The sequence below is a fragment of the Megalops cyprinoides genome, chromosome 7, assembly GCF_013368585.1.
Source record: "Megalops cyprinoides isolate fMegCyp1 chromosome 7, fMegCyp1.pri, whole genome shotgun sequence".
NCBI classification, from domain to species: domain Eukaryota; kingdom Metazoa; phylum Chordata; class Actinopteri; order Elopiformes; family Megalopidae; genus Megalops; species Megalops cyprinoides.
The window spans coordinates 26,787,613-26,813,812 of NC_050589.1; the positions used below are offsets into that span (position 1 = coordinate 26,787,613).

At 47.1% G+C, this 26,200-nt stretch overlaps 1 protein-coding gene across 2 annotated transcripts in view; it reads left to right on the plus strand.

The window, feature by feature from the left end:
• The window catches only part of LOC118780610 (monocarboxylate transporter 1-like), a 31,675-nt gene that overhangs the window by 2,133 nt on the left and 3,342 nt on the right, over positions 1–26,200 (plus strand). Inside the window, exons 1-2 of one of the 2 annotated variants that reach the window (XM_036533203.1) lie at positions 11,083–11,425; positions 16,379–16,638. In XM_036533203.1, the coding sequence (XP_036389096.1) occupies positions 16,422–16,638 (217 nt within the window). In that variant the 5' untranslated portion in view covers positions 11,083–11,425; positions 16,379–16,421. Of the gene's footprint in view, positions 1–11,082; positions 11,426–16,378; positions 16,639–26,200 lie in introns of those variants that run through there. The other variant, XM_036533202.1, reaches the window with a different exon arrangement.

The window sequence follows — 26,200 nt, forward strand, 5'->3', positions numbered from 1 at the left end:
TTTTATGCTTCAAAGAAAAGTCAAACAGCAAGCCTCAGAGCCATTTAAACAATATGAAGGCACCTTGAACCACAGTGACAGCTTATTCTTAAAAGTGATTTTGCTGAGGAGTACAGTCATTTAGCTAGCAAATGTAACTGTAAACACAGGATTTCTTACGTCTGTTGCTGGATCTAATGATGTCTCTGTATTCTCTGTGACACATTGAACTAGTGGTTTTGTGGTATGCCGGCTTTGTATTGCAGATCTTGCATAGTACTGAAATTCTTTCTGATTAATGAAAATATTTTCATACAATAGCTCATTTTTTGATGAGTGTGCCATTCCCCAGCAGTAATGAATAAACCTTTTAGTGACGGGTTTGGTTTGCTTATTTTAGGTTAATTGACCCATTTATTTTATGCTGAAGCAATTGTTTGTATCAAAGTATGCAAGTACTTATGCCGGCCCCTTTTGAAAAGACACCTCTTTCTGCTCAGCATTTGCCTTGGTCTGTGTTGATCTTTTTTTGGCTTCCTAGGTCTTGTATGTCATACTGGGATGATCTGGTGCCCTCTCTCTTTGCATCCTCCTCTCTTAGGAAGTACTTGATAAGCATTTCCAAGAGATTAGTGTCCTCAGCAGTATCTGTGGCATTCTCTATCAACAGTTTAGCTGTCTGCGCAAAGGAAGGAAGCGTTGAACATTTGACGGCCTGGATTTCAGGAAGGGAAAAACTGCTGATTGTTACGAAAGCGGAGAGTGTTGTCCTTTTGCGTCTTTGCTGAGGCCATAGTGCTCTAAATTTAGTTTGCACAGACCTAAAACATGGAAAAGGGCCGGGGGGGGTGGCAGGAAAGAGGACAGTCTGAGTTTCCAAAAATGTGAAAATGTGATCAGCTGCTTCCCAAGGTGCAGTCAGCGCTGTAAATTTAGCATTGTTACTAAAAATTTATGTTACTTCTTAAAACATCAGGAATGGAGTGTGCACTCCCAGTGCATAGTTGTTTGAGCCATTCCAGGTTTTGCGAGAAGGAGGTGACTGAAGTGAGTGATAGCTGTCCGTCAGTGGTGCACAGGCCTGCTTGTAGGAAAACTTGGAATGGCTCAAACTGCTGCACATTGGAATTGCTGTTTCCATCCCTGGTGCATCATTGTTTAGCTTTGTAAAAAGGGCATACCATTATATTGGAACATCATGCCTGTATTTTTTGGAGGTTGTAACTCTTTAAAATGCGTTGTCTGGTGCATATGCTCAGCACAATGCTGAAAAGGAAAGAAAAGAAAGCAATAAAGTGGTTGCTGGGAGTTAACAGCCTATTAGGATTTAGCAGAGGGGAATTATAAAGGGTTTTTAGCAGACGGTAGAGTAGAGAAATGGCACAGTAGAGCTTTGAAGTGGCTGCTGAAGAGCTGACAGGTGCTGATATTCGCACGTCTCTTGGCTGAAAGTCTGGGACAGAGGGCACATTCAGAGTAATGACAATTTGGCTTTGTGGGTTTGTCACAGTCACCCTGACCTGCAAGACTGTTCAGTTTAGGTTTAGGCCTTCTAGCCCAAAAGATGTTTTCCTCCCATTGATTTGAAATGGCTGTCTACTTGCAGATCTTCTGAGATGTCTCTCAGTAACGGTCGTGCCCGTCCCGTTTATGGCTTTTGAAGGTCATTGCGGAAACGCTGCACCTGGAAAAGTTTGGCCGCGGCCGCCGCGGTGTCCGCCTCACCAAGCTGCGACATGTTTGCTGTCTGATGTGGACGACTGGAGACGTTCTCTTGGTGGGGTCGCGGGGACATGATGATGACGACCTCTGAGGGCCCCGGACATGGGTCTATCATTCACAAGGTGGTTAGAAATAGGAAAGGCGCTGACTACTTGCTGTTTCACAGAGCTGTGTCTGTGGCGCCATTTTCCCCGCACTGTCAGGGGAGGAATGTTCGCAGAGAGCTTCCTCAACTGTGCCAGAAACAGTGAATTGGACATGCTGCCGTTGGGTGTGGGGGGTATTGCAAAATGTATGCGTGTTTCCACAAGATCAAATAAGCTTCGGCAAAGTTCAGAGCTGAACTTGAGCCAGCTCAATATTGGCTGTATAGAGTGCAGAATAATTGAGGTGAGCTGCTTTTTTTTTCCCCATCGTTGAGGCTTCCTGCCAACTGTTGTCTGAGTTTCGGAAAATGGGGCCATATAGCAATTCCCAGGGACGTATTATAAGGGAGAACAAGGATTCCATTATGTTAAAGTAAGCAGAAAGGAATTGAATGCACATTAGGTGTTTGGAAGGAGGAAGCAGTTCACAGCAGGTGTTTGCTCAGATTTCCTCACCACTTCTAGCTTTCCAGAAGGTCGGGGTGGAGGTTGAATGCCCCTGGCATGTTTGCCTACTCCCTCAGTGCCTCTTCTTAACCGGTTTTGAATCCTTACACCGTACTTGTTAGAGTGGAAAAGATGTGCTTTGACAAACACCTTCCGTATTATGTCTGGCTCTTGTGTTTTCACAGGGCGTCAGGAACAGCTGAAAGGGAAAAGTTGTGTTCTGTGGCAGAAACGCAACGGCGGGAGTTGGTAATTACGAAATTGGCAGCTCGTCAGCCGCTGCTTGTTTTTGGTGAGAGGGGCTCAGCGCACATTTGTGTGAGAGCACCTGCGTGCTTTGTGCTCTCGCACCTGCTAAATGTGAAATATAATTCGAGGGAGCTCCGCAAAGTGGCCGACGAGGTCTTTAAAGTTGTCAACCATAATGGCGGCCTGAGAGTTGCATGCAGTATACTCGCTTTTCTGTCATTAGCGCCATGCCATAAAGCAAACAGGGGAAAACAGCCCAGCCCAGTGGAGGACTGGAGGTAAATATTCATCCTGCCTCTCCATCCAGAGCATAAAGGTCAGGCTTGTTATTCCACGGCTCCTTCTCTTCCAGCATCGGTGCATTGCCCTGAATGCCTTCATTGATTGGTGTTTCAACTGCCGCTCTAAGGGTTACCTTTGGGGCTGGCAGGCACAGCAAACTCAACCTCCAAACTCTGCGAGTTTCGAAAAGTACAGCATCCACTGGCGGGAAGTCTGCCTGATGAATACTCCTACCCCTGCGATTGAGGGCACACAGCGCTGCCCCTCTGTGCAGTGACAGAGTTCGTTCCAGTTACAGAGCCGCTTGCCGTTAGAGCCAGGACTGCCTGGCGTGCGTCCGGTTAGCGGGCCGCGGAGTGCGGAATGAGAATGCTATGCACGTACTGGGTTTTTACCCGTTCCCCTCATCGGGGGCCAGAGTGACACTAATTTCCCCACAGCCAGAATGCGATCCTGGGGAGTGATAGTGATAGTGTGACCCCCACATATTCCAGGACGCGTCCCAGCTGTGACAGGTGGACCAGCAGGGTAATTAGCTTTCGTAGCTTGGCAACCTACCCCCCCCCCCCCTTTTCCTTAGGATGTGCTCTGTGTCCAGGTCTTATAGAGGGCAACGCTTGGATGGCGAAGCAATGAGGACCAGGGCTGGCTCCACGCCAAGGCAGGCCACTCTCACCTAACCCCTCTCCTGCGATGCCCAGACAGGAAATAAATTCAGCTGACATGTAGCTTTAAGGAGAACTACTTTGGATTCCGCCGACAGAGGACAAAGGTGTTTCTTTTTTTGACCCCCCCCCCACCACCCTCCCTTTTCTCCTCAAAACAGTTTTAATCTTACATACATAGAGCTAGCAGGAGGCCTATCATTGTGTGCTCCGATTCAGTGGTTGTTAGTAGTTATTTTTATTGCCTTTTTCTGGCTAATCTGGAAGATGGAAGGCGTCTGTGAGGACGGATTGCCTTAAGTTCGTTTCAAGGGTCAATGAGAAACAGCGCTGAGTTGCAAAGAGCAGCCAGTGTGCTTTGAGCTTATTTGAGAGAGGTTAAATGGAAATGTCGGATGTTGCAATGGGAGGTGTGTTAATGCCTGCAATTTATGTGGTGTATGACTCAGAAGAGATTTTTCGTCCTCTACATTTGTAACCACCATTTTCTGTTTGGCACAGTGCTATGTTGTTAATGTAGTACACCTTATTATTACATTTGAAGGTAAGTCGAGGTTATACTCACTTTTTTCTGTACTTAAGTGTTGCTGGTCTTCTAAAGCTTGTGATTACTTACGGATTTCAGCTAGAGAGCAAGCATGAAGCAGTTTGTGTAAACCCATGGGGAGCTGTAGTTTGTGAGCAGCAAGAGGCAAACATATTTCTGCTGTTTGGCTCTTGGCAAGCTTGCCTGAGGTCTGCCTGGCTGACTTGAGGTCAGTGGTGACCCTAATTTGCATTTTTGGAGAGGACCGACCATGCACAGCCAAACTCAAGGTCTCCCAGGAAGCTGAGAGCTGGATCCCCAGGAAAGCAAAAGGTCTCCTCCGTTTTGGCAGGGTCTCAAAAGTTCCACTTTTTTGGACCGGTTTCAAAACTTCTGTGTGAGTTGTAGCCCTGATCCCTGTGGAATTCCGCTGGCAGGAGTTCAGACGGGAACACAGCGGGATTATGGAGGTGGTGGACCATAGGAGAGTCGAACATCTCCCCCCCTCCACCTCCTCCCCACCCCACCAGCACCGCTACCATCCCGTTTGAACGGCCTGCTCACCTTGTACACGGGATGCCTTTTGAGCGTTTGAACCCGACCTTTCTGTCTGCCTCCTGGGGCCAGCACGGCTTTGTTCTGCTGGTGTATGATCCTATAGGTACACTCCAAGAGGAAGCCGCCGCATGCAGAGATAAACCACGCTTCAAAGGGAGACGCAGCCAGCACCGGCCCTAACTTTGTTTATGTCTTATTGAATGGACTCGGAACGTTTGTTTTGTTTAGTTTTGTTTTGTTTTCCTTTAATGGCTCACGTCACCGCTGTAATGCCTGTTGCCCTGATGAGCCCACGCTTGGCTGTTCATCCTCCGTTCATTTGTCTTGTGAAGATGAATGGCTGCCAAGGCCCTTCAACCTGCAGACCTGCCACCTGACCTCTCTGTCCAGTCTTTTCACTTATGTCAAACCTTAAAAAGGCAGCTGGGGAAAGGCACTGTCTGCATTGTTTTCCTACCCAGTCCACTAGTCAGTGTCAGATTAACCTTAGTATGAGTAATGTGAGGGTAGACTCAGAAAGTGGATGCATGGATAACATCTTCCATGGGGCCAATGGAGAGCCCAGGTGCAGAGCAGCAGTTTCCATTGTGCTCAAATCACTGAGCAGTGAATGAGCTGTGTGTAAACGAAGTGGATCAGTCATGGAATACAGGAAGAAGGCCACACAGAGACTTGCCACGATGCTGTGAAGGACCAGCATGGGAGAAAATATTTTCACAGGTGGCACGACTGGCATATACAGTGTTTAATCAATCTGGAAAACTGGAGTTGTACTCTGTGGCCATTCACCCTACTTTTTCATAGGTATTATTGTGCAGAAAGTGTAGCGGTTAATTGCCAGAGCAAACTAACCTCAGCCAACACATATCCGCCATCTTGTCCTTAGTCAGCAATTTCTTGTCACGCCGCTGAGGATTTACCAGGCACTTGCTATAAAGTGGCAGACATTTTGTCATCGCACATGTCTTAAGACACAGCAGCTGCGCCAGCTAGCAGAGTTTTCATCTGCGTCAAGAAGCCCTGGGGCTTTGTTTAATCTGGTTGGCAGTACAGATGTGTTAACTGACACTGGCGGCTCTCTGAAACAACATGAGTGCAAAGTTTGTACATTCAGAACAATAGACATCACAGTGCCTTTTTTAAACCAATCAGGCAGCACTACTGGCAAGCCGGCTTCAGGAACATTGGGACAGCGACCGAACGGTATGGAACCAGGTCATGCCTCTGAATGACATGCATGGGAGCTGTGGATAAATCAGATGAAAAATTGATTTTCTTCATCAAAATGAAAGTTTTTTCTTGGTCTGTACTTCTCAGAACTCGGATAATGAGTTGTAATCTCACAGTTAAGGCTTTGTAAATTATCACCCTGGCCTCTCTGCGAGGGTTTTGATCCTGTCGTTACAGCCAAATCTCAGGCCAATTACTGGGGAGTAAATGTTCTGTTGAGCATGTTAAAGCCTCTAGGAGGAAATCTTATATTAATGAATCGTATTCTTACGGGTTTGAAGAAGGATTGTTTTTTCTCAAGTTGTCTTAAGAAAAGTTTGCATGTAGTTTGTTTGTTCGTTTTGAAATAAATGCTTCCTCATCTACACTGGCACAGAAAGGAGTTTTGGGAGTCTGTGGGAGTTTTCCCACAGTAGACTGGACTAAATGCACAGTGCATTTTTCCCAAAAGAAATATCGCCCTGCTCTGTGTCAGCATGAATATAGAGAAGATGCAGAATCTCCCATGTGTTGCTAATACTGCTGGAGTAATTAACGTAGCAAAGCAAGTGCCAAAAAACAGGAACAGGAACACAGAGGCGGATGGGAAGGGCACAGGGCACCGAAGGTCACAGTGTCCCACCCAGTGACTGGTCGCCAGGCACCATGTGCTGGTAGTGTTCATTTGGGTGACACTCGTGGCCCTCTCCATGGGGAAGGCACTGCTGACATTCCTTCTCTAATGCTTCAGTAGGCACACACTGATATGTTTTACATTACATGGTTTCCACAAGAATTTGAGCCTGTTTGAGCCGGCTCTGTTTCCTCAAGGCCAGTTGTTGTTGAATAGTAAATAATAGTACAGTAGTATAATATTGTAGTACACAGGATACATGTAGTGCTGCAAATAATATAGCATAGCATAGAATAGTGTTGTACATAGGCTAAGTAGTGGTAAAGTTGAGTGGTGTTGCAGAATGCAGGCAAGTTAGCAGTGATAGTAGTTGTAGTTTTGTTCTGTAGTAGGTAGTGGTATGTGTGGATGGAGGTGCTATTGATAGACTATGCATACCAATGGAGCTTTGCTGTAGTGATTTCTTTGGTGACCCAGGAGTTCATTTGGCAGATTGATTAGAAGCCCTCTCTTTTGCCCCTTTTTTGGGCTATATACTGTGAATCGTTATCATCTGGTTGTAATTTAGTTTCCAGACTCTGTTGGTAAAACTGCAGATTTGCACATTTTCACTTTTTGTTTGCATCATCACCTTGAGGGAAGTGGCTGAGAAATGGCCAGGGTAAAGGTTGGAGCAGGGTCAGGCAGAGGCATTGATCAGGCCTTTAGATTATCCCAACACCATTTAAAAAAGGAGCTGAGTGTGTCATTGAAAAATAAACCCAGCAGCACGATAGCATTCGAAAGCAGTTAACTCAAAAACGTCTTCATTCATGAATGCAGATTAAGATCTTCTGCTGTAGTCTATATCCGCAGTCTGCGGCTTCTCTCTTCCGCTAATATATATGAACAATTTTAATATTGGAGATAAACCTGCTTTTAAAACAGTGAGTGGATGGGGTGATTCATTACAGATGTTGACAGCTGGGAAACCTGTGTTTTTTTCCAGTGAAACAAGAGCAGGATATCAATGAGGACAGACTGTGGAGCAGAATTCTTTATAAGCCTCTGTCCATAGCCCTTTCACACACATGATATACAGTGCAGCACACACAATACAAGACTCAACACCGCAATTATGTTTTAAAGATAGGAACATCTATGCAAACAAATATTTTTAGTGACACCGTATGTAAGATAAGATAAGATGTGAAAAGATAAGATAAGCCTTGCCCATTTTCATATAAATTCTTTATGTGAATCAGGCACAGGAGTGGTGTACAGTACAATAAAAACGTTTAAGGGTATTGAAGGGTCAATCTGCATGCTGTCAGCTTCTGGTCATTACATTACATTATGTCATTTAGCAGGCGCTCTTTCCTAGAACGGCTTCCAAATAAGTGGAAAGCAAGGTTTGTGTCCAAGTCAAGGTTTTCGTCCATTTGCAGACACAAGTCCTCCTGCCCTTGCACACAATACGGTGGGAGAAACCCGCCTGCAATATGCACAATACATACACAAAATACTTCCACTTGAGGCACACAGCCTCACAGAAATACTCTGCATAATACTGCGCTGTGGAGCACAGGGTGGAGTCAGCATAGCTTGGTGTGTGCCACAGTTAGGGCCGCTCACTGTAGTACAGCGTGTACGATACCTGTCCTATCCGCAGCAGTGTCCAGTTCTTGCCCTGTGCACCGTGCAGGGTGTCCATACATACCCTACCCATTACGTTACATTACATTCGTTTAGCAGACACTCTTATCCAGAGCAACGTCCAGCACAAAAGAACGTACATCTGCGGAATACGGAACTGGAGCATGTGTGTTCTGCAGCTCTGTGTGCCATTGTACTCCTGTGGGAAATGCATACCTAAAGCGAGTCTGAGGTATGCTGTTCACTATCACAATGAAAGCCTTGTGGGAAGGCAGTACTTGTGTCCCTTATTTCTGACTGCTTCACTGAATCACATCATTAGCTGGATCTTTTCAAACCTCTAATGGTATACTGACTTTGGAAAAAAAAAAGCTCACAGGTTGTTCTAATCCTCTATTATGTTCATACAGTAATATGAACCTATAACCTCTTAAGAAGCTAAAGTATCTATCACTTGTAAAACCTAATTACAAGCCATAGCTACCTGAATGCAAAATTAAGTCGTTTTTGCTTTAAGGCAGTGGGCACAGTACAGGAAGTGGACGAAGCATAGTTATATGCTGTTGATTTCTGATTGAAAGTGATATCTATCTGTGCAGCTCCTGTACAGTATACGGCGACTGAAATGCACCATGCGGTGTGGTGAGATTAAAGGTCTCTTGGGACGATATGTAGCCTGTCTCACATTTGTGCAAAAGTCACACAATGACTTACTGGTTTCTGAACTGTCAGTAGTTAACCCTAAATTCTAAATACAAGCAAATGCTTTTATGATTATTGTAAAAAACATTGGCAATGCCTGTAGGTCACCAACCCCTCCCCGAATTTTACAGGTCTACCATACAGGTTAGTTTTGGATTTGTATGTAATGTTATAGGTGGGCATGTAACTTACAAGTCAGCCTTGGATTTGTATTGTATTTAATCTTATAGGTGGGGATGTAATGTACATGAATGCTCCATATTGCAAATGAAATTATAAGAGGATTTAACAATCATGTGATCAGCCCTATGATTTTTATGGGATTGAACAATCATCTGATTAGCCCTTTGATTTGAATGAAGATGAATAAGCATGTTTTAAAAGTGCCTTACCCCTTCTTGAAATAACAACTGCCAAGTCTATCAAAGTGAAGCATCATTAGGAAAATGTCTTCTTGGCTTTGTGTTTTTTAAACTAATTATCTGAAATGGCAGCTGTGCTCTTCCTCATGTGAAAATGCATAAACATGAAATATCCAAAACACCCCGCGCAAATTATGTCCATCACATTTTAACAGTTTTAAGATGTTGGTGTTTGTGTTTATTTGGAATAGTTTTACATTTGGCTTTGACAGAGAGGAAGGTGATTACCATAATGTTAAAAGGCAATTCATTTCTTGAAAGCAAAAGGAAATATTACCGAAAGAACAGTATCTGTCGGCAGCCACAGTCTACAGGCTTGTTTTTTGTGGAAATTATCACAAGCTTGACCTACTGTTAATATTTTATGTTTCCATGCCAATGTGAGCTTGAATTGATTGTCAAAATTGCCAATCTGGAAGGTATCAGAAAAGCAGAACATCTCTAAGAGGACATGTCACACACAGAGCAGATGGCCTTTGCATGGGTGGCCAATAAGATAGCCAAATACTTTCCGTGGGTTTAATCTCTCTTTTTTCCGAGGACAGTCCTGGGTGTCCTTTTCATGCCATTGCATTGCACCCTTTAAAAAAAAAAAAAGATAAAACCTGCATGAAAAATGTAAGCTAAACTGTTGCAACGTGGCTTTTGTTAGTGGTGTATATAATTAGTCTTTCCATGTCACTGGGCAAGTGCGATGGTTAGCATCTGCTTTCAGCCAGAAATAAGCCCCCTGTGGCACAATACTGTGGGCAGCAGGTTTGCCCTCTGTCCGACCTCTCCTTTTCTAACTGCCCGGGCACGATTTAGGCCTAACGCGTGCTCTTGTTCTGGTCCTGTCATTTGACCCTGGTCGACTGGAAGTGTCGGCGTTTGGGATCCGAAAGGCTTTTATGTAGCTTTTCTGCGTCCACGCTGATCTGACGCAACGGCTAGCCCTGTTTGTGATGTGCAGCACGTGGCAGTTTGAGAGTGAGTTCCCCTGTATGCCTGCAGGGCTTGCAGGATCTCGATCTCAGGCTGAGAACCCCACAGAGCATGTCTGAAAAACGCTTGTGCCACTTCTGTCTAGGAATTAAGTTAACTTTTCAACAAGCTTTGGGGGAGTTTTTTGTGAAAAAGTAAGAGCAAGGAAAGGAATTTACCTTCCTTGTTTGAATAGATAATAGTTGCCCAGTTCAGTGGGCCCGAAATACAACGCCTTCGCACAGCACACCTTTTTATTTTTGTCTGCTGTCTGCGTCTGTGGGGCGGGAGGCCCTCAGATTGTCCTGCTGGAATTTGGCATTCATTTTGTTACAAGACGACAAAAAATATACAAACAGCGCAGTGACGTGCATTTTTGCATCAGAGCCAATTGGGCTACCTCGTGGAACTGGTCACAGGTATATCTGGGTCATACAAAGTCCCGGCACATCATGTTTAGATAACTCAACGTACCCCTGTGTTCTTTCCCAGAATAAGGAGGAGGGTCCCAAATACTGGCCTGGGGGGGTCACGCAGTGCTTTGAATAAAGCGATCCTGAGCTGATCAAAACCCATACTGCCATTAACCCAGGTCTCCAGAGACAGCCGTGAACAATGCTGACTGCTTTGTTGTTCAGGATGTTTAACCATTGCAGCGCCTAATTGCCTATAATCTCTGTTGTATTTCTGATTTATAGGCTAATCAATGACTAACAAGTGCCTTTATCACCAGCTCACAGATGTTCTCCCGTATCCTTCCTGAGTGAGGTCTCACGTATGCTTTGGCGCTGTACGTGAGGGCTAACCACACCCGGAGCAAGGGGGGAGTGGGAGGAAACCGAGGAGGGGCATGGCTTCAAGAGCCAATAAGTGAACGCCTCAACTCACCAATTAGGTCTGTGGCGCCCTGGAGGCTGTCAGTTGATCTGGGAATCTGCACGAAAAACCAACTCAAAGCCGAACTTTTTTTTTTTTTAAGTTGTTCTGCCGGAGTCAGGCCTGCCTTTCACGTCAGCGTCGAGCGCTGGAAGAAATGACTCCTGTGCGTTAGGGTTTGCCGTGGTTTTCAGAGCAGACCTGGTGGGGCTTTGGTCGGAGGAGTCCTCTCTTCTGCCAGCTGTGCTCCTCTATAAACAGCAGCTCCGCGGGCTTCCCGTACCCACATGCTTCTAATTTGGATGAATGCAGTTGCTGTTGTCTGTGTACCGGCTTGAAGCAGTTCATTGAGAGAGACACAGTGTGCCACGCAGTGCAGTCTGTGTGAAAAGGACTTGGACTCAGAAAAGGTAGGAAATCTAATATAAAATCAAAGTAACGATCATAGTGATGCTTATCTTAGGCAGAAAAGATTATACAGCATCTTGAAGTCTCTAGCAAGATGTGGGGAGATTAGTCTCCTGATACAATAGTTTATTTGAAGCCCGTTCTGAGCGTACAGGCACGCGTCTTGGTGAGAACAGGCAGATACATGGCAGCTTTTGATGTCGGTCTGTTATTCTGCTTGTTTGCCTGGAACTGTTTGCTTGTTTCTCCCTGCCGTTAAATGACCTGTCGGATTAGCGCAGGAGACGCGTGGTGTGTAGATACAGCGATAATGACTCCGCCCCGCAGACCCCCCTTGGAGTATTGTGAAGGCAAACATCAAGCGCGCCGCGGAGATAAATCTGGGTAGCGCTGTGAGGTGTTTCAGCGGCACGGCGCAGTTTGTGACAGCACCACAGCAGCGGGGGGATTCATACAGCACTGTAACTCCGCTCTGAGCTTTCCGCTGGTTAGTTTCGCCGCCGGGGGAACGTATCCCCCCCGCAACCTCTTCCTCCATCTCACTCCCTGACCCAGACTGTCAAAGGTCGCCTGTTGCTTTAAATCACCATTTTGCTCTCCCCGCTTTTTTAAGGGCCGCAGCGGTGACCGTTGAGGCATGAGGGATAAAAGGCACTGGCCGGGGGTGGGGGGGCTATTAAAAGGGGGCTCACGTGCAGGAACTATGCGAGGCCCGGGACGCGTGGATTGCGGCGCCCTGCTCCGGATCACGCTCCTCAGGCACGCTACCGGACAGCTATGCAGGCCAACCGCCAAACAAGGGTGCCTCTCTGAGAGCCGCAGGCCAATGACAGGGCCATTGTCAGCATGCGCCGCGGGCTGGCTTATGTCACCGGATACCCCCTGTGCCCGACTCGATGGCACGTCCCGTGTTCCAGGCTGTGTGTCCGCGATGTAACCGATACACAGAGGCCTCTGGACGAGAGTGATGTGCGTGTTTGCCGTTGATATATGTGCTTGTCATCTTTGGCGGGGTTTCTCAAGTCTTCTTTGATGCAAACTATCTGATCTAAGTAGTGTTGTGCAGCAAGCTGTCCAGGTATCCACAGGTGGAGGGCCAGTTTCGGACTATGTGAACTTGACTGAGCCTTATCCCATACACCCCTGCCTTTGTAAACACAAAAGCAAATATTGAAGCCTCGCGCTCGACAAGCAAGTCCTCGATGGCCTCTGTATGTTATGCACTGATACGGTCCAGCGGTCCTACATACCTGCAGTAGGAGGTGACAGTAGTACATTTGATCTTACCCTAGCCAGGATTGTATAGACATTAAACCTGCTGGTGTTGCAGTAAAATGTGTGTGACATTGCATTTTGCTTTTTACAGTGTTTTGCGGTATTTAGCTGTTCTGTAATTCGTCGCTTTATATTTATATGGATCCCTTGAAAGCTTGAGGTAGGTGTACCTGTTAGTGATGGGAGAAAGGTCTCATGAACTACATAATGAGTGGAGCTACCATGTGCTATCCGTCATTTTTTAGAACCCCTCAAAAGCCTTTGCTCTCCATAGCAAAAAAATGTGATTGGTTCAGGTCTCTGAAGTCTCAGTACCTGTTATGTCCCTCTGTGCCAATATAATGATTGAGACATCATCACCTTATATCATAAATTGATTTATTTTTGCCATTTTTCCATTGTTATTTTATTATGAAAAAAGTAAAATGCTGCCTTTTAAAGGACACATGGTAAAATGAGCTTAACTGGCACAGATGTTGCCTTTGGTGTATGATGTACCTGCAGTATAAAACCTTGTTTGAACTTTTCTCGCATTTTTGAAGTAAAAGTAAACTGCTTACAGTAATATGGAGAGAAAATCAATGAAAGGTTGGTATCTTCACTTTTTGCTAGACACTGTCAAACTCAATTTGCAGTGTCATGCAGGAAAATTGCATCTGACTTGCCAAATTTGAGATCTGGATAAGTAAACAATTTCACAGATTGATGTGGGGTAAAGAAAAACGAAACAAGAGTTTTGATAATGGCTGTATTGTCTGAAGTATTTTCAGGGAAAAATTGGCATACAATAGACATGAAAACATTTTAACAGAGAAGAATCGTGTTTATACTAGTAACATCCAGACCTACTGTTGACGGTTGAAGCACTGCTCCTACATTCATAATGACAGCATAGGCATGCATTTCATTAGCACAAAAAAGCATTAATCTTTATCATTGTGCCTTTAACATGAAAATTATTGGTGGATAACCTTGCAGTTACCTTTGAACATATTTTTCTAAAATGAGCTTAATCTCAGGAAAAGCACACACGAAATGAACGACCCTCTTAAAGCAGCTTTACAGCATAAATGCATGACACGTCTAACCCAGCGCTTTCCTTGAGTATTTTTTTTTTTATTATTCATAGGAGAAGCCTCAACTTCTTTGAACTGCTTGGCTTGATTGCCTGCTTGTACAAGTGTTAATGACGCTGATAAAGTGAATCTGGGCCAGACGAGATTGCAGAGGTGGAACGATGTGTTCTGCGCAGGGTGTGAACTGAGTGTGCCGAAACACCGGGCAAGTGTTACGAAATCAGGAGAGCGCCTTCGTAACAACTCCGGGGTTAATGCGAGCGTACATATAGCTGAGGGCAGAGATTCCCCACAGGCCACCGTGGGATCTGACCTCAGACGCCACCCGAGAGACCCACTCATCGTCCCCGATCGCCCATTAAGGGACCGCCTTTGCGGGGAATACAGCTTTTGAAGGGAGGGACAGGACTTTGTGAAACACTCATCCTAGGAATGTAGCCATTAATAAGAGCGATCAGTGGCACGCTATGTTTCTAAACAGGTGACAAAGTCCTTGCCTCGTGCTCCTCGTCCCGGCCACGCGTGGGTGTTATGTACCTCAGGATCAGCGATCACAACACCCCCAAGTTATCATCCACCGACTGGTTGCTTGGCAACGATTGATCATGCTTCGTAGACGCAAATGAATATTTAAACTCGACTCACACCTTATCGTGCATCATCTGCTCGCACTGACATCTCTGGCACACGCTAAGCAAGCGCATGTACAGCACGAGGCAGGCAGAACCCGTGTTCATCCTTAATTGTTTCTCGTCCCAGAGACAGAGAACGTTCCCAGGGCAATTCTGTGTGCCAGGATTACAAGGGGAATGGGTGCCCCTGTGCAATCACAGATATTTCTTTCTGTTCGTAGGAAATATTTCATAGGCGCTCCATTCATCAATTCCTGCTTCTGGTGCGGAACCTTTCTGGCCAGTGCCCAACGAGAAACAGCTTGCTTCTGTAATGCGGCGTACGCCGTTCACGGCTTGCCTTGGTGTCAGAGCCAGACTGCGCCAGACCCATCTGCTGGAACACACTGTTCAATTGCACCGACTCCTTGAAGATCAGCTGATTTTTCAACTGTTCGCCTTCGGAATTAATTGATTCCTGGCTTTTTTTTTTCCTGCCATTACCATGCTTCAGCCGTACCTGCCCCTCCGCCCCCCTATCCCCCCCAAAATTTCCCAGGGGGCTTGCTATATCGAAAGCAACCCCACTAAATCATCGCCTCATGCCTTTAGTTAGCCTTTCTCCCAAAGCTTTTAAGCCGGCCAGGTTCAGCCGCCGTTCACCGCTTGATTGATGGGTTGGCTTTGTAGACCGTGCACGGGGGCCCATCGGCTGCGGATCCGCGCTAATCCATCACGGCTGAAGCAGAGGATCCTGGGAGTTTGCTGGTGGAAGCCCAGGTCAGACCAGCAGGGCCTGGGATTGGCTTCGCCGTCCCAGACTTTTCAGGTTTTGTGTGACCTTGACTCCCTGGGCCCCTCACAGGGTCGTCTCTTTGACCTTGTGGTCGTCCATCATTGGCCTAGCGTGGGGTCCTCGGTGAGGTCAACCTCTTCTTATTTTCTTCACGCACGAGTTGGATGGAATGAGAGGGGAAAATTGGCACCATAGAGCTCTGTTGCTGGGCATGTGCCCAGGGCTAAATACCACGCTGGCCGTGATGGTATTCAAGTCAGGATTGATTTTCAGTCATTAAGCGAAGAGAGGTGGTTGTATTTTTTCCTCACAGTTTGGTACTAACTCGCCCATTCTAATGGACCCCAGGGGGTCCTTGACCTAGGGCATTGTATTGCGGCAGCGTCTTACCCCTAAGGAGGCAGGCAGCTGGGGGTTCTCGCTTTAATTAAGAGCTCTCAGTCTAGGAAATCGAACAGGTCCCAGACAGCAATGCTCTTATCTTCCTCCCTCTTAGAATTTTTTTTTCCTGCTGAAATTTCTTCCGTTCTGCCGAAAATTGCTGCTGTCAACCCGATCCAGGGGCTTTTTGCGGATCCAGGAGCATTAGTGTAACAGGGCAGGACTTTCATCATCCCTCTGCTGCTCTGTTAAGCCAGGGCGCCTAAAGAAAGAGCCATCTCAAAGTCCTCCCTCGGCCCGCTCTTGTAATTGCACCTGAAGTTAAACAGTGACAGGAGTTAAACCGAGTAATGATACAAGTACAAGGTTGTTTACAGCATTTCCTCTCGTCCTTTATGCATCTCCCCGTCTCAGCCGTTGATATCTGGATTTCTGCTTTTTAATGATGTAGGGTGTTGTTTTTTCATTACACGGATGTGTAGCTCCTCATTAGAAAACCAACTAACTGCTGAATCAGAGATGTAGTGCAGATGTTATTTAAGCTCAGTTCATTTTTAGTTTATTCTGGTCTTTTTTGCAGTAATTAAGGTGCTGTGTTTCACCGCAGTAGTAAAGTTCAGAATCTTGCAGTGCAGCACTGCAGTCTTACAGGAGAGTCTGAAGACGGCATACCTGTTTGGCATTTTGCCAGAGGCATTGTGGGATTAGTGTACACACCCTTGCCAGGGCAACCAGTTTAAACTTTAACAGCATTACATTCATTGTTGGCCACGTTTGCTCACAGCGTGTCCGGATCTCCGTCTCTCTCTTTTTCAGATAGTAGCGAGCCAGCCGGAGGAAGAAGACCACCAGAGCAGCCATGCCGCCAGCGATCGGAGGGCCCGTGGGCTACACCCCTCCTGAAGGGGGCTGGGGTTGGGCCGTGGTGGCAGGGGCCTTCATCTCCATCGGCTTCTCCTACGCCTTCCCCAAGTCCATCACTGTCTTCTTCAAGGAGATCGAGGTCATCTTCAACGCCACCAGCAGCCAGGTGTCCTGGATCTCCTCCATTATGTTGGCCGTCATGTATGGAGGGGGTAAGTGCAGCGCTAGAGCAGAAGTCATTACATTGTTAGCAGAGGCAGGTTACAAAGTTGTGGGAAAACAATAGAAAAAAATCTGTAGAGGGTGGGTCGATATCTTCGGGTTACTGAAGGTTGTGCCTTTCCAGGGACTGTTTTTCAGGGGTAAAGCACAGTTCTGCACAGGGCTGGAACATAACACTGGTGAATGGGTATAGGGTGGAAGATGGAGGCCTTGATGGGCCTCATGTAGGAGAGAACCTGATTAGCATTAGCACAAGGCAGGAGGTACGCTGGGGTGTCAGGATCTGTGGCATTAACGAACACATCTGCAAAAAGTCCACAACATCATATTTGCAGGAGCGGGGTGAGTAGTAAGGTGGCGTACCTCAGGTTACCCTGGGGCTGTTGTAAGGCCCCTCCAATAACATCACACTCGGCAGGTGGAAGAGGGTGTGGACGGGTTCTGCTGAAAAGAAGGTAATGAAGAAGCTAGCCCCTGTTGCCCTTGATTATTATCTTAAACTGAGATACCTCAAAAATGGAGGTAGCACTGTGTTTGCTCAGTGTCATGATTCACTCGACAGCTATCAGTCAGTGCTGGAACAGCAGGGTGTGAGATATTTCTCTGGGCCACTGCGTTATTTCTCCACCACTCAGAGGGCCGGTCCATGTTAAGTCAACACTACCATGGAATAACACCCCCAAAGAAACAGATCAGCACTGTCGAATCCAAACACAAACCTCCCCACCACCTGCTTTTCAGTATCGCATTACAGCGGGAGAGGCGGCCGATTCAACTGGTGTCCTGGGCCACTCCAAAGGCAGGTTTATTTTATCATGGGGCTGCTCCGTTGTCCCACATATTGTTCTGGTTAGGAACGTGTTTTTTTATTAATACACCACAAGAAAGGGAGGCAGAACATTGTTTAATTTCTGGTCAGAGGGGGGAAAAGGAAAGGACCAATGGCGGTGGGTGGGCGGGGATTTCTCAAAGGTCACAGCTGGAGGAATGGGAGGAGCTAAGCCGTTGCTTTGGAGGCTTCTGTTTGCCCGTAGGGTCTGCAGTGCGTGATTCAGAGGCTAGCGCCCGGGTGTCTGGGTCAAGCCCCAGAGGTCAGAGCAGCACTGCAGGGAGGTCGTGGCCGTGACCTGGGCACGTGGGCAGACTGCCGCTCCAGGCAATGCACCACGTGAGGTTCGGCCTCTTCATCATGCAGGGAGGCGGGCCTTTTTAAGGAATGCAAAACAGGGGGGATTCTCTGTCATTTTCCAGACGTGGTGAGGTTTGTATTTGTAATGTGATCCCCAGAACCATCATTAGTGACGCCGTACGGTGGAGGCTGGGGAGAGGGAACGGCACGCCGAGGTGTGAAAGCAGATGTCCGCCATGTGTCGAGTGTGCGCGCGCTTTTATATCCACTCTCGCCGAGGAGCTCGTCTTATCCAGCGCCTCAAGCGGAAAGAAAGCCGCCGTCCCTCTCCCGGCCGCCCGCGCTGCCTCGGCGAGCGGACCGTCTCTCCCTTTCATGGAGTCCCTGTGATGACAGCTGTAAAGAGGGCATTAAGATGAGGAAGCAGATAATGCAGGCTCCGCTCTGAGCCCGCATGGGGAGTCAGTACCCACGCAGGGAAAAAAAAGCCAGCTTCATTCATCCAGTTCCGATTCTGATCTGGCCAGCTCGATTTTTCTCACTCGCCTGGCTCAAGATTGGCCTCATCTGCAAGTTATATAGTAACAGAAGAGTTGTATTAACTGATGCTCAGAACCAGTAAGATGAATCTTCGTAAGAAGTACTGTAATGCAGCATCAACAGCACATTTTAATGGTCTTCTGGCCATGACTAGATATGCAGAGGTATGAATGTGGACCGTTGTTTTAGCATCGACTTGGTATGTGCATCTGCACTGTATGTTTGATATGACATGAATGTGGGGTGGAATTCAGTTCCTTGTAGCAAATACTGCAAAACAGCATATTCTTATTCCCATCTGACAGATTCTTGGTGAGTAAGATATATATGCTATATATATATATTATGCATTCAAATGTCAATAGTACTTCTAAGGATGTTTTTATTTTGAGCAGCTGTCCCAGGCCTGTTTTATTCTTTTTTCCAGTATATACAGACATGTTTCCATTATATAAACTGGAGACACATTTCTGTGTTTTATGGATTACAGGAATATCTCCGCATTAACAACATTTTCTGTTCCATCCACTGCTCGTTTTTGAAACTGAATCATTTTGTGTCTGACGCCCTGAACGAGGGGGCTTTTATTGCTTGTGTGGTTTTATGAACCCACAGCAGGCTTTTTACCGTCAGTGCTGTAGTGTATCGTGCGGTTACAGCGCACCATCCTTAAGGTCCTCGGGCTCTCTCACCCCAGAGCTCAAGGCACATAGCCTGCTCATTTCAGTGAGTCAGACCAGCTGTGATGTTCAGAACCATGTACAGTAAAAAGGGGAAGGGAGGGTGGAGCGGATGAGGAATGGCATCTGTGCTAGAGGCAGCCGTTTCCCAGCATTTCCCCAATCATTCACCATCAGTTCCAGAGAAGACTTGAGCGAGGCAGTAGCCGGTAATGTCTATGCAGCATGAAATAGTGTTCGGTCAATAGAGTGGCCTGTTGGCAGGCGCGCGAGTATCCTGCTTGCAGACGTTTCTCCGACACCGCTGCGCTTTCCCCCGGCAGGATGACACGTCTCGTTTGTTATTCTTTCCCCCTCCTCCCTCCCCCTACCCTCCCCACCCGCCTCTTCGTGGCTGCGTCAGAAGCGCGTTCTGTGGAAAGCTGGCTGATGGTGGAGGGCAGCCGTCCAGGTGAGCGTGGGCTCGCTCTGAATGATGTCAGACAGTCGCAGTCAGTGAGTAAGGCCCTGCAGAGCCAGCCACAAGGGCCCCGCCCCTTCCTCGTCCCGCCTGCGGAGACATGGCTTCCTGCACGTACAGGCAGCTCACACAGTCAACAATGGCATACCTCTGAGAGCCAGGGACAGTCCTGGTCTTCCTGGGGATTAAGTCTGTAACCGAACAGAGAAAAAGGCGGACGTGCAGTCGGCAGCACAGTATATAAGCCTGACAGTGAGACACACTAGTTTCACATCACTGTTATTATTATTATTATTATTATTATTATGTTTAACAGCCGAACTGGTATTTTTTGTTCTGATTTCTTTCTGTTTTCTTGTTTATGGTTTGTCGATGTGCACCTTGCACACCCTGCAAGTAAAGCGCTTTGAATTGAGTTGAGAAGACAGGGAGAGAGAAACAAAGAGATGGAGAGAGGGAGAGAGGGAAAGAGAGGCAGAGAGAGGGCAGGAGGGCATCGTCAGGGAAGAAGTTGTTGTCCCCAGGAGAAACAGCGTGCTTCAGCCATGCGTGTCTTTGTGACGCTGCAGCAGCAGACAACTCCAGTCAGTCCAGTGACAGCTTAGGCTGTGTCTACATGGCTATTGCACAGATAGCATTAGTTTTCTATATATCTATTGCACAGCTGACATTCGTTTTCTACATGGATGCTGCGCAGCTAGCATGTGTCATATTAGAGCTCTGAAGTTTGTGCCAACCACAGCTCCATTTGATTCACTGTCTGGTGTTGTAGTCCACAGGCTGTGTGGGCAAAAGGTTAACCTCTCACGCTCTGCAGTTGGTAGCATCTGGGTAGCACTTTGAATGAGCTTTTATTATGCTCAAGGGTCAGATGTACAACATAACCTACCACAGTGCTTGTCAGTAGTATCCCAGCGCTATCAGAGGTTTATATTATTCATATCCGTGATCCTTAGATGCCTACATTAGTGCTGATTCGTATTACTTATCAACCAGAGGCCAAGATGAGCCCTGTTGCCATTTGGAGTAATGGTGCAGTTCAACGCTGCTGTGTTGTTGTGGATGACCTGTGAAAGTAACATACACAATTAAAAAATAGGCAGAAAACTTACAGGAGGCAGGGCAGTGCCAGTAGGTGGGATTTCATTCTAACATGGTGATTCACTATAGGTCCACATTCCCAGCATCAGTAATCATGAGGTCACTGCCTATTGCCTACACCTGGCCCCCGCAACACACACATAATCAGGGGGTCACTGACCTTTCAGGCTGTCCACTGCTATGTAACAGTTAAAAAAGAACATTGCTATATGTCTGGATAGTCAGTATGGCAGATACCTCAGTCAACCTTAGCCAAACGTCTAATAAAGGATCATGACTGTGCATTTTTCCCATCCAGTCTGTAATTACGACACCCCTTAAAGCTTTAAAAAAAGTCACAAGACTCGTTCTTTTCCTGCTTGGATTGGATTGCGTGTTCCCTGTCAACAGGCCAGCGGAGTCTCTTTCAGTTCCTCCAAATTCTGAAATGAGCACTGTAAAAAAAAAAAAAAAAAAAACAGTCACCCCTCTCTGCTGCACTCCATTTGCAGAAGGCCTTATTTGGTTCCCCACCCAGTGTACACATATTTCATCTCTGACCGGTCGTTTCCTTCTTGGTGATTTCTCTGGCACAGGGAAGGCCTTTGAGAGCCTGTCGCCTGTATATCACCTGAGCCAGCATGAACAGGCAAACTCTAGGCATGCAGGGGAACACGCTGCACAATGGCATTTCAAAACCCGTCTTTAATGGTTGAAATTAATCCCCTCTGTCATTTCGGTTCACATTGTGTTTGATGCAATCATTCATGAAACCTGTTTGGACCCATTTTCAGTCATTTGAGTCGTGTGTGTGTGTTTTTTTTTCTGTGGGAACAGGCAGTGCAGTAAACAGGCGGATATTTTACAGCAGTATTTACGTGGTCACTTTTTAGAGGGATTCATACCCAATTCAGCTCAACCTGAAAATGCATTCACTCTTAGGGTTAGGGTGAGGGTTAGTCTGGGGCATTAGATTACTCGGTGGAAGGGGGCTTGGAACAGTGGCAGTTTACGTGAGAAGTGTCCCTCACCATCCCGTGTCAGTGGTAATACCTAAAATTGCAGACTGTTGGGAAAGAAACCTGCTGATGTGGTGGTTGGAGCGGAAATGTGGCCGAGCTTGCAGTGGGCCCCGTCTTGCATGTGTTTCTTATTCTGCAGCTGCCGGCTCTCTTGTGAGAATGTGGCCCTGCTTTTGTGCGGAAGGTTATCGCTGCTCCTCCTGCCCCCCCTCCCCCCTCCGGCCGGCTGTCTGCGCTACGCTCTTTTTGCTGGCGAAGGGGGGGAGACGATCGTTTGATTTTCCTATGCGCTAAAATCGCCTGATGCTTTTGTCCCCTTTGGGGCTGCCGAGTAAGTAGGGACGGCTCTGAGACAAAGGCTGTCAGAGTGGATTTGCATCGCCTTATCGGTGAGCGCGGGCTTTGGCAGGGGCTCCGAGTTCTTGCTGCAGGCGAAGGCCCCGCCTTCCCCCGCTGTGAACGGCCAGATTGCCAAACCCTGTGGTAACAGCGGATCAGCAAGCGGTCCCGATCTGGTTTATGCCGACATGTTTGGGTTCAACTCCCTTGGTTTGAGGTTGCTGGTTTGAAAATGTTTTTGTTGTTGTTGCTGTTTTTGTTTTTAACAGGGCGGCGCAAACCAATGGTATTCTTGAAAAAATAAGTGAAAAACAAGAATGGCAGTAGTGCATGAAGTCATCCGAGCGTAAGACCATACAGCTGTCAGGATCACAAGTGAATGGTTGGTTTATTCGTTTGCAGTTACCGGAGGCACTGTGAGGCAGCAAGAAGCACAGATGTTTTGTCATGGAAATCGGTGGAAGAAAAATGAAAGATGACACCATTTCGGGCAGGGAAAACGGCCTCCCCCCATGAACGGATTTATCAGGATTCATCAGGATTGGTTCAGATGAGGCCAAATAACTGATGTTATAAGGATAAGAGTTAACTGAGGTTAACACTGCATTCCAGGGCCCACCTTTGGCTGCTGACACTTTATGGAAATAATATCTCAGCAATAAGCAAGCTCATCTTCAGTTTCCCCATTTGTTTTACTTTGACAGGAAACGCAGAGAAAGAAGTGCATCCTCTATTCTGTTCCCCCCACACAAGGGGCAGAAAATCAGTTCCTAGCATTGCTGGTCTGACGCGGTGGCACATGTGGTAACAGGCAAGATTCCAAAGGGGTGCAGTCGGCTAAATACAGTGTCTGCCTGTGGAGGAAATTACGTTGAGCCGCGAGGCCGTGCCACACAGGAAAGAGAACACGCCGTATGCTCCAAACGGCGCAGGCGGTGATCACGTCCTCTGAGGGGCAGGCCCCAAAATCTGCTCCCCTGCTTGGAGCTTTACTGTATGGGTACGGCCCCTGTCGCGCTCCCACCCAGATTAAGCAGAGCTGAAGTCCGGAGAGGGATGGCAGGAGAGATGGCGCCGGTGCGTCTGATGGAAGCTCATTAGGCTGCGCAGGTCCTCATTAGCTTCAGGCTGGCATGCCTCCACAGTGCTGCGTTCTCTCCGATCTTTCTGTAGCCCCTCAAAAAGCACAAAGGCACTAGCAGGCCAGGCCGCTCATTGGAATCAACATGCTGACTTTGCTGAGTTTCCCCAGTCCTCTCAAACAGACTGAGAGCTGGATTCATCAGCGCCCATTTGAATTGAGCGGCCCTCTGGAAGGGGGAGATACAGGGGAGTGGACAAACGGTAAATGGCCTGATTAGCGCTGGCACTTAGCCACCTGTGGGGGCGCTCAGTCCTGAAAACTGAGTCACACCCCTACATTATAGCTGCTGTTGTGTCCATTCTTATCCATGCCTTAACCCCCTATCAGTAAATTACCATTATGTTACATTACATTACATTTATTTAGCAGACGCTGTTATCTAGAGCGACTTCCGACACAGCAGAACAGAAATGTATCCATTCAAGCTGAATGAGCAACAGTGTCAGATCAGGCTAACAACACTCCCAGACCAGTGAGTGTGAGCATAACACTTCAAGCCTGTTATATTCTATCTACAATTCTGAAATTCCATCGACATGCATGTAACACATATAAACAGAAAGCACATAGAAAATGTATAAGTGAAGTCTCTTCAGCTGTGTTTGGGTGGCAGAATGTTTGGCGTAAAAGTTTGTGTATAAAATATGTCTACCTAGCCAACTACTCCAATAAACAAAGCATCTAGAAGGTTTTAGCGTTATAGTGTATGTCCACTCATCTGGTCACCAGGCTAAACGCTCCTCTCCATCCCCCCCCCCCCCCCCCCCCCCCACTCACCATGCCTGTTGATTCAAACCTGTTGTTTACAAGAAAATTAAAACTGCACAGTTCCATTATTGTGGTTATGGTGATATTGAGCTTCTCGTCATTTTTCAGAGAAATTTTCCCTTATGTTCCAGTGGGCTGTCGTAGATTTCGAGAATGTTTCTCCCATTATTCTAGTTCTTTATTTTCTCATTGCGCTTCAGATCCTAATCATTGTTTTGAGTGACACAAGCAGATTATAGGTTTAAGACCTCTTAAAGCCTGTGAAAGTCCAGGCCAGAAGCACTGTAATCACCTTCTCCTACAGTGTAAAGCATCCTGCCGCGTGTTTTGCTTTTATAAAAACACCCTGTAGTCATTTTGGTGAATCAGACTGGCTAGGAACGGCTGTCTTAATTGCTGGCAGGATGAATCCTGGCAGATTTCGGAGATGTCATTCGATCAGCACCCGACTGACACACCCAGTGCTTGTCCAATCAGAGGCGCCTTGTGAGTTGTTGAAAAGGGAGGCAAGATGCGAGCCAGAAGCCTCTTGGCTTGGCGGGACTGAATTAGCAACATTTACGATTGAGGACATTTTCAAGGCAAGGGCCATGGTGTGCAAGGGCTAATTCACCACTTAGGCAGCATTCCTGGAGTTAACCCACCCCATTCCTGCATGTGCGCACACATACACACACACACACACACACACACACACACACACACACACAGACACAGAGAGACACACACACGTGCCGCTCCATCCCGTCCCACCTCTGCTTGACCCCTTGTTGTTAGACTTTGGCCTCAGCTGCCGTTCACAGCACCTGCCTGGGCTGTCACCTGACCGTTGTCCTCCCAGCGCCCCTCCGCTTTCCGCAGTAGGAGTCACCTGACCAGACTTTGGGACAGCCCCTGCGGGAGGTGGAGTGCGATGCCCACGTTTGCCCCTGGCCCCCTTAGCCTGGCGACGGCCCGCTCATTGCTGAAGACGTTCCTCCTGCATTCTCATCCGTCCCTTTGGGAAGCCGCCAGCCTCAGTTACACAAGAAGGACCTGAGAGGGGACTCAGCTCCCTCTCCATTTGTTTTTCCACAATTTAATGCGGATAATCTGCTGCACGGTTATGTAACGAGCGCCCCCGCTCCTGAGGAAGGTGTTTCAAGCACTGCCAGAGCGCACGGCACATGGGGACCGCTGTTCCCTCAGACACAGGGGAACAGGACCTTGTGCTCTACAGGGTTGTAGGGCAGCCAAGTGTCCTGATTGTTTGCGCCTGATACGCCGGCTCTGTGTCTGTGATGTTGTGTTCTCTGAGACGGCCATTTGCACTGTGGTTCCCAGAACAGACACAGTGCGGCAGCTGCATTCAACTGTTCTGCTGTGATCGCCACAAAATGGCAGGTAGTCAAATTCTCCGAGGGCCCCGCTGCTCAGTCTGAGAGGAAGGGCAGTGCTGCATGCTGCAGTGGGGAAAGCTAGGATTCCAGACATGAGACAGCCTAAGCTCCTCCCCTTCCCGTTGAGAGAACTCCTCCCACCGCCTACCGCCATTGGTCCTTCCCTTTTTTTGGATTTGTCCTCATCCTGGCAGCGTGTGGCATCTCTTTCTTTTGAAGGTGTAGGCTCTCTGTTACAGTCCCAAACCTGGGCATGTAAATATCAACCAAAAAACACGCTTTGACATTCTCTGTGCTGAAAAAGATAGGAATTATTTTAACGAGGGACACATGGGTGGGCTGTCATTCCCGAGGGGCCCCACAGAGTGCCAGGTCCCCTGCCTTACTGTAGTACACACAGTCCTTTTGAATAAGGCTGGATTATCAATAAAGCTCATTTGAGGGGAACACTACACTGTGTTTGATGAGCGCCCCTCAGCAAACGTTCCCATTTTAGCAGCATCCTCTTTAGTGCCTGTGGTGTGAGCTCCACCTTGTGGTGTGCAGGTAAAATTGCTCCTTTTTAAATGATTCAAGACTGACATGGGATGAGATTCCAGTGATTGCACTGCAGTTTTCTGTGATTTTTTTTTTTTAATGAGTGATACTGTTTTGCTTGAGTGAGTAGGTGTTAGGTTAATGGTAAGAACTGTAACAGACCTGCATTAGATGATGTGATTGTTGCACTGCAGAATTGAAAATAAAACCTTTAGCACACCCATTTTATATTAAAACCCAGAAAGTCAATCACAACATATATATTGCTTTGCTGTAAGAGCTCTTTTTGAAATAGGTCTACACTGTGAACACTCTATAGGAGACTTTTCAGTCTCAAAGGTTTCAAGAACCAATATAGGTAAGGTAATTTTGGGCTATAATATTTGTGTCTTGCATACAGTGTTTGGTATGCAGTTTATTGTTTTTTGCATACATTCACTCTCTCTCTCTCTCTCTCTCTCTCTCTCTCTCTCT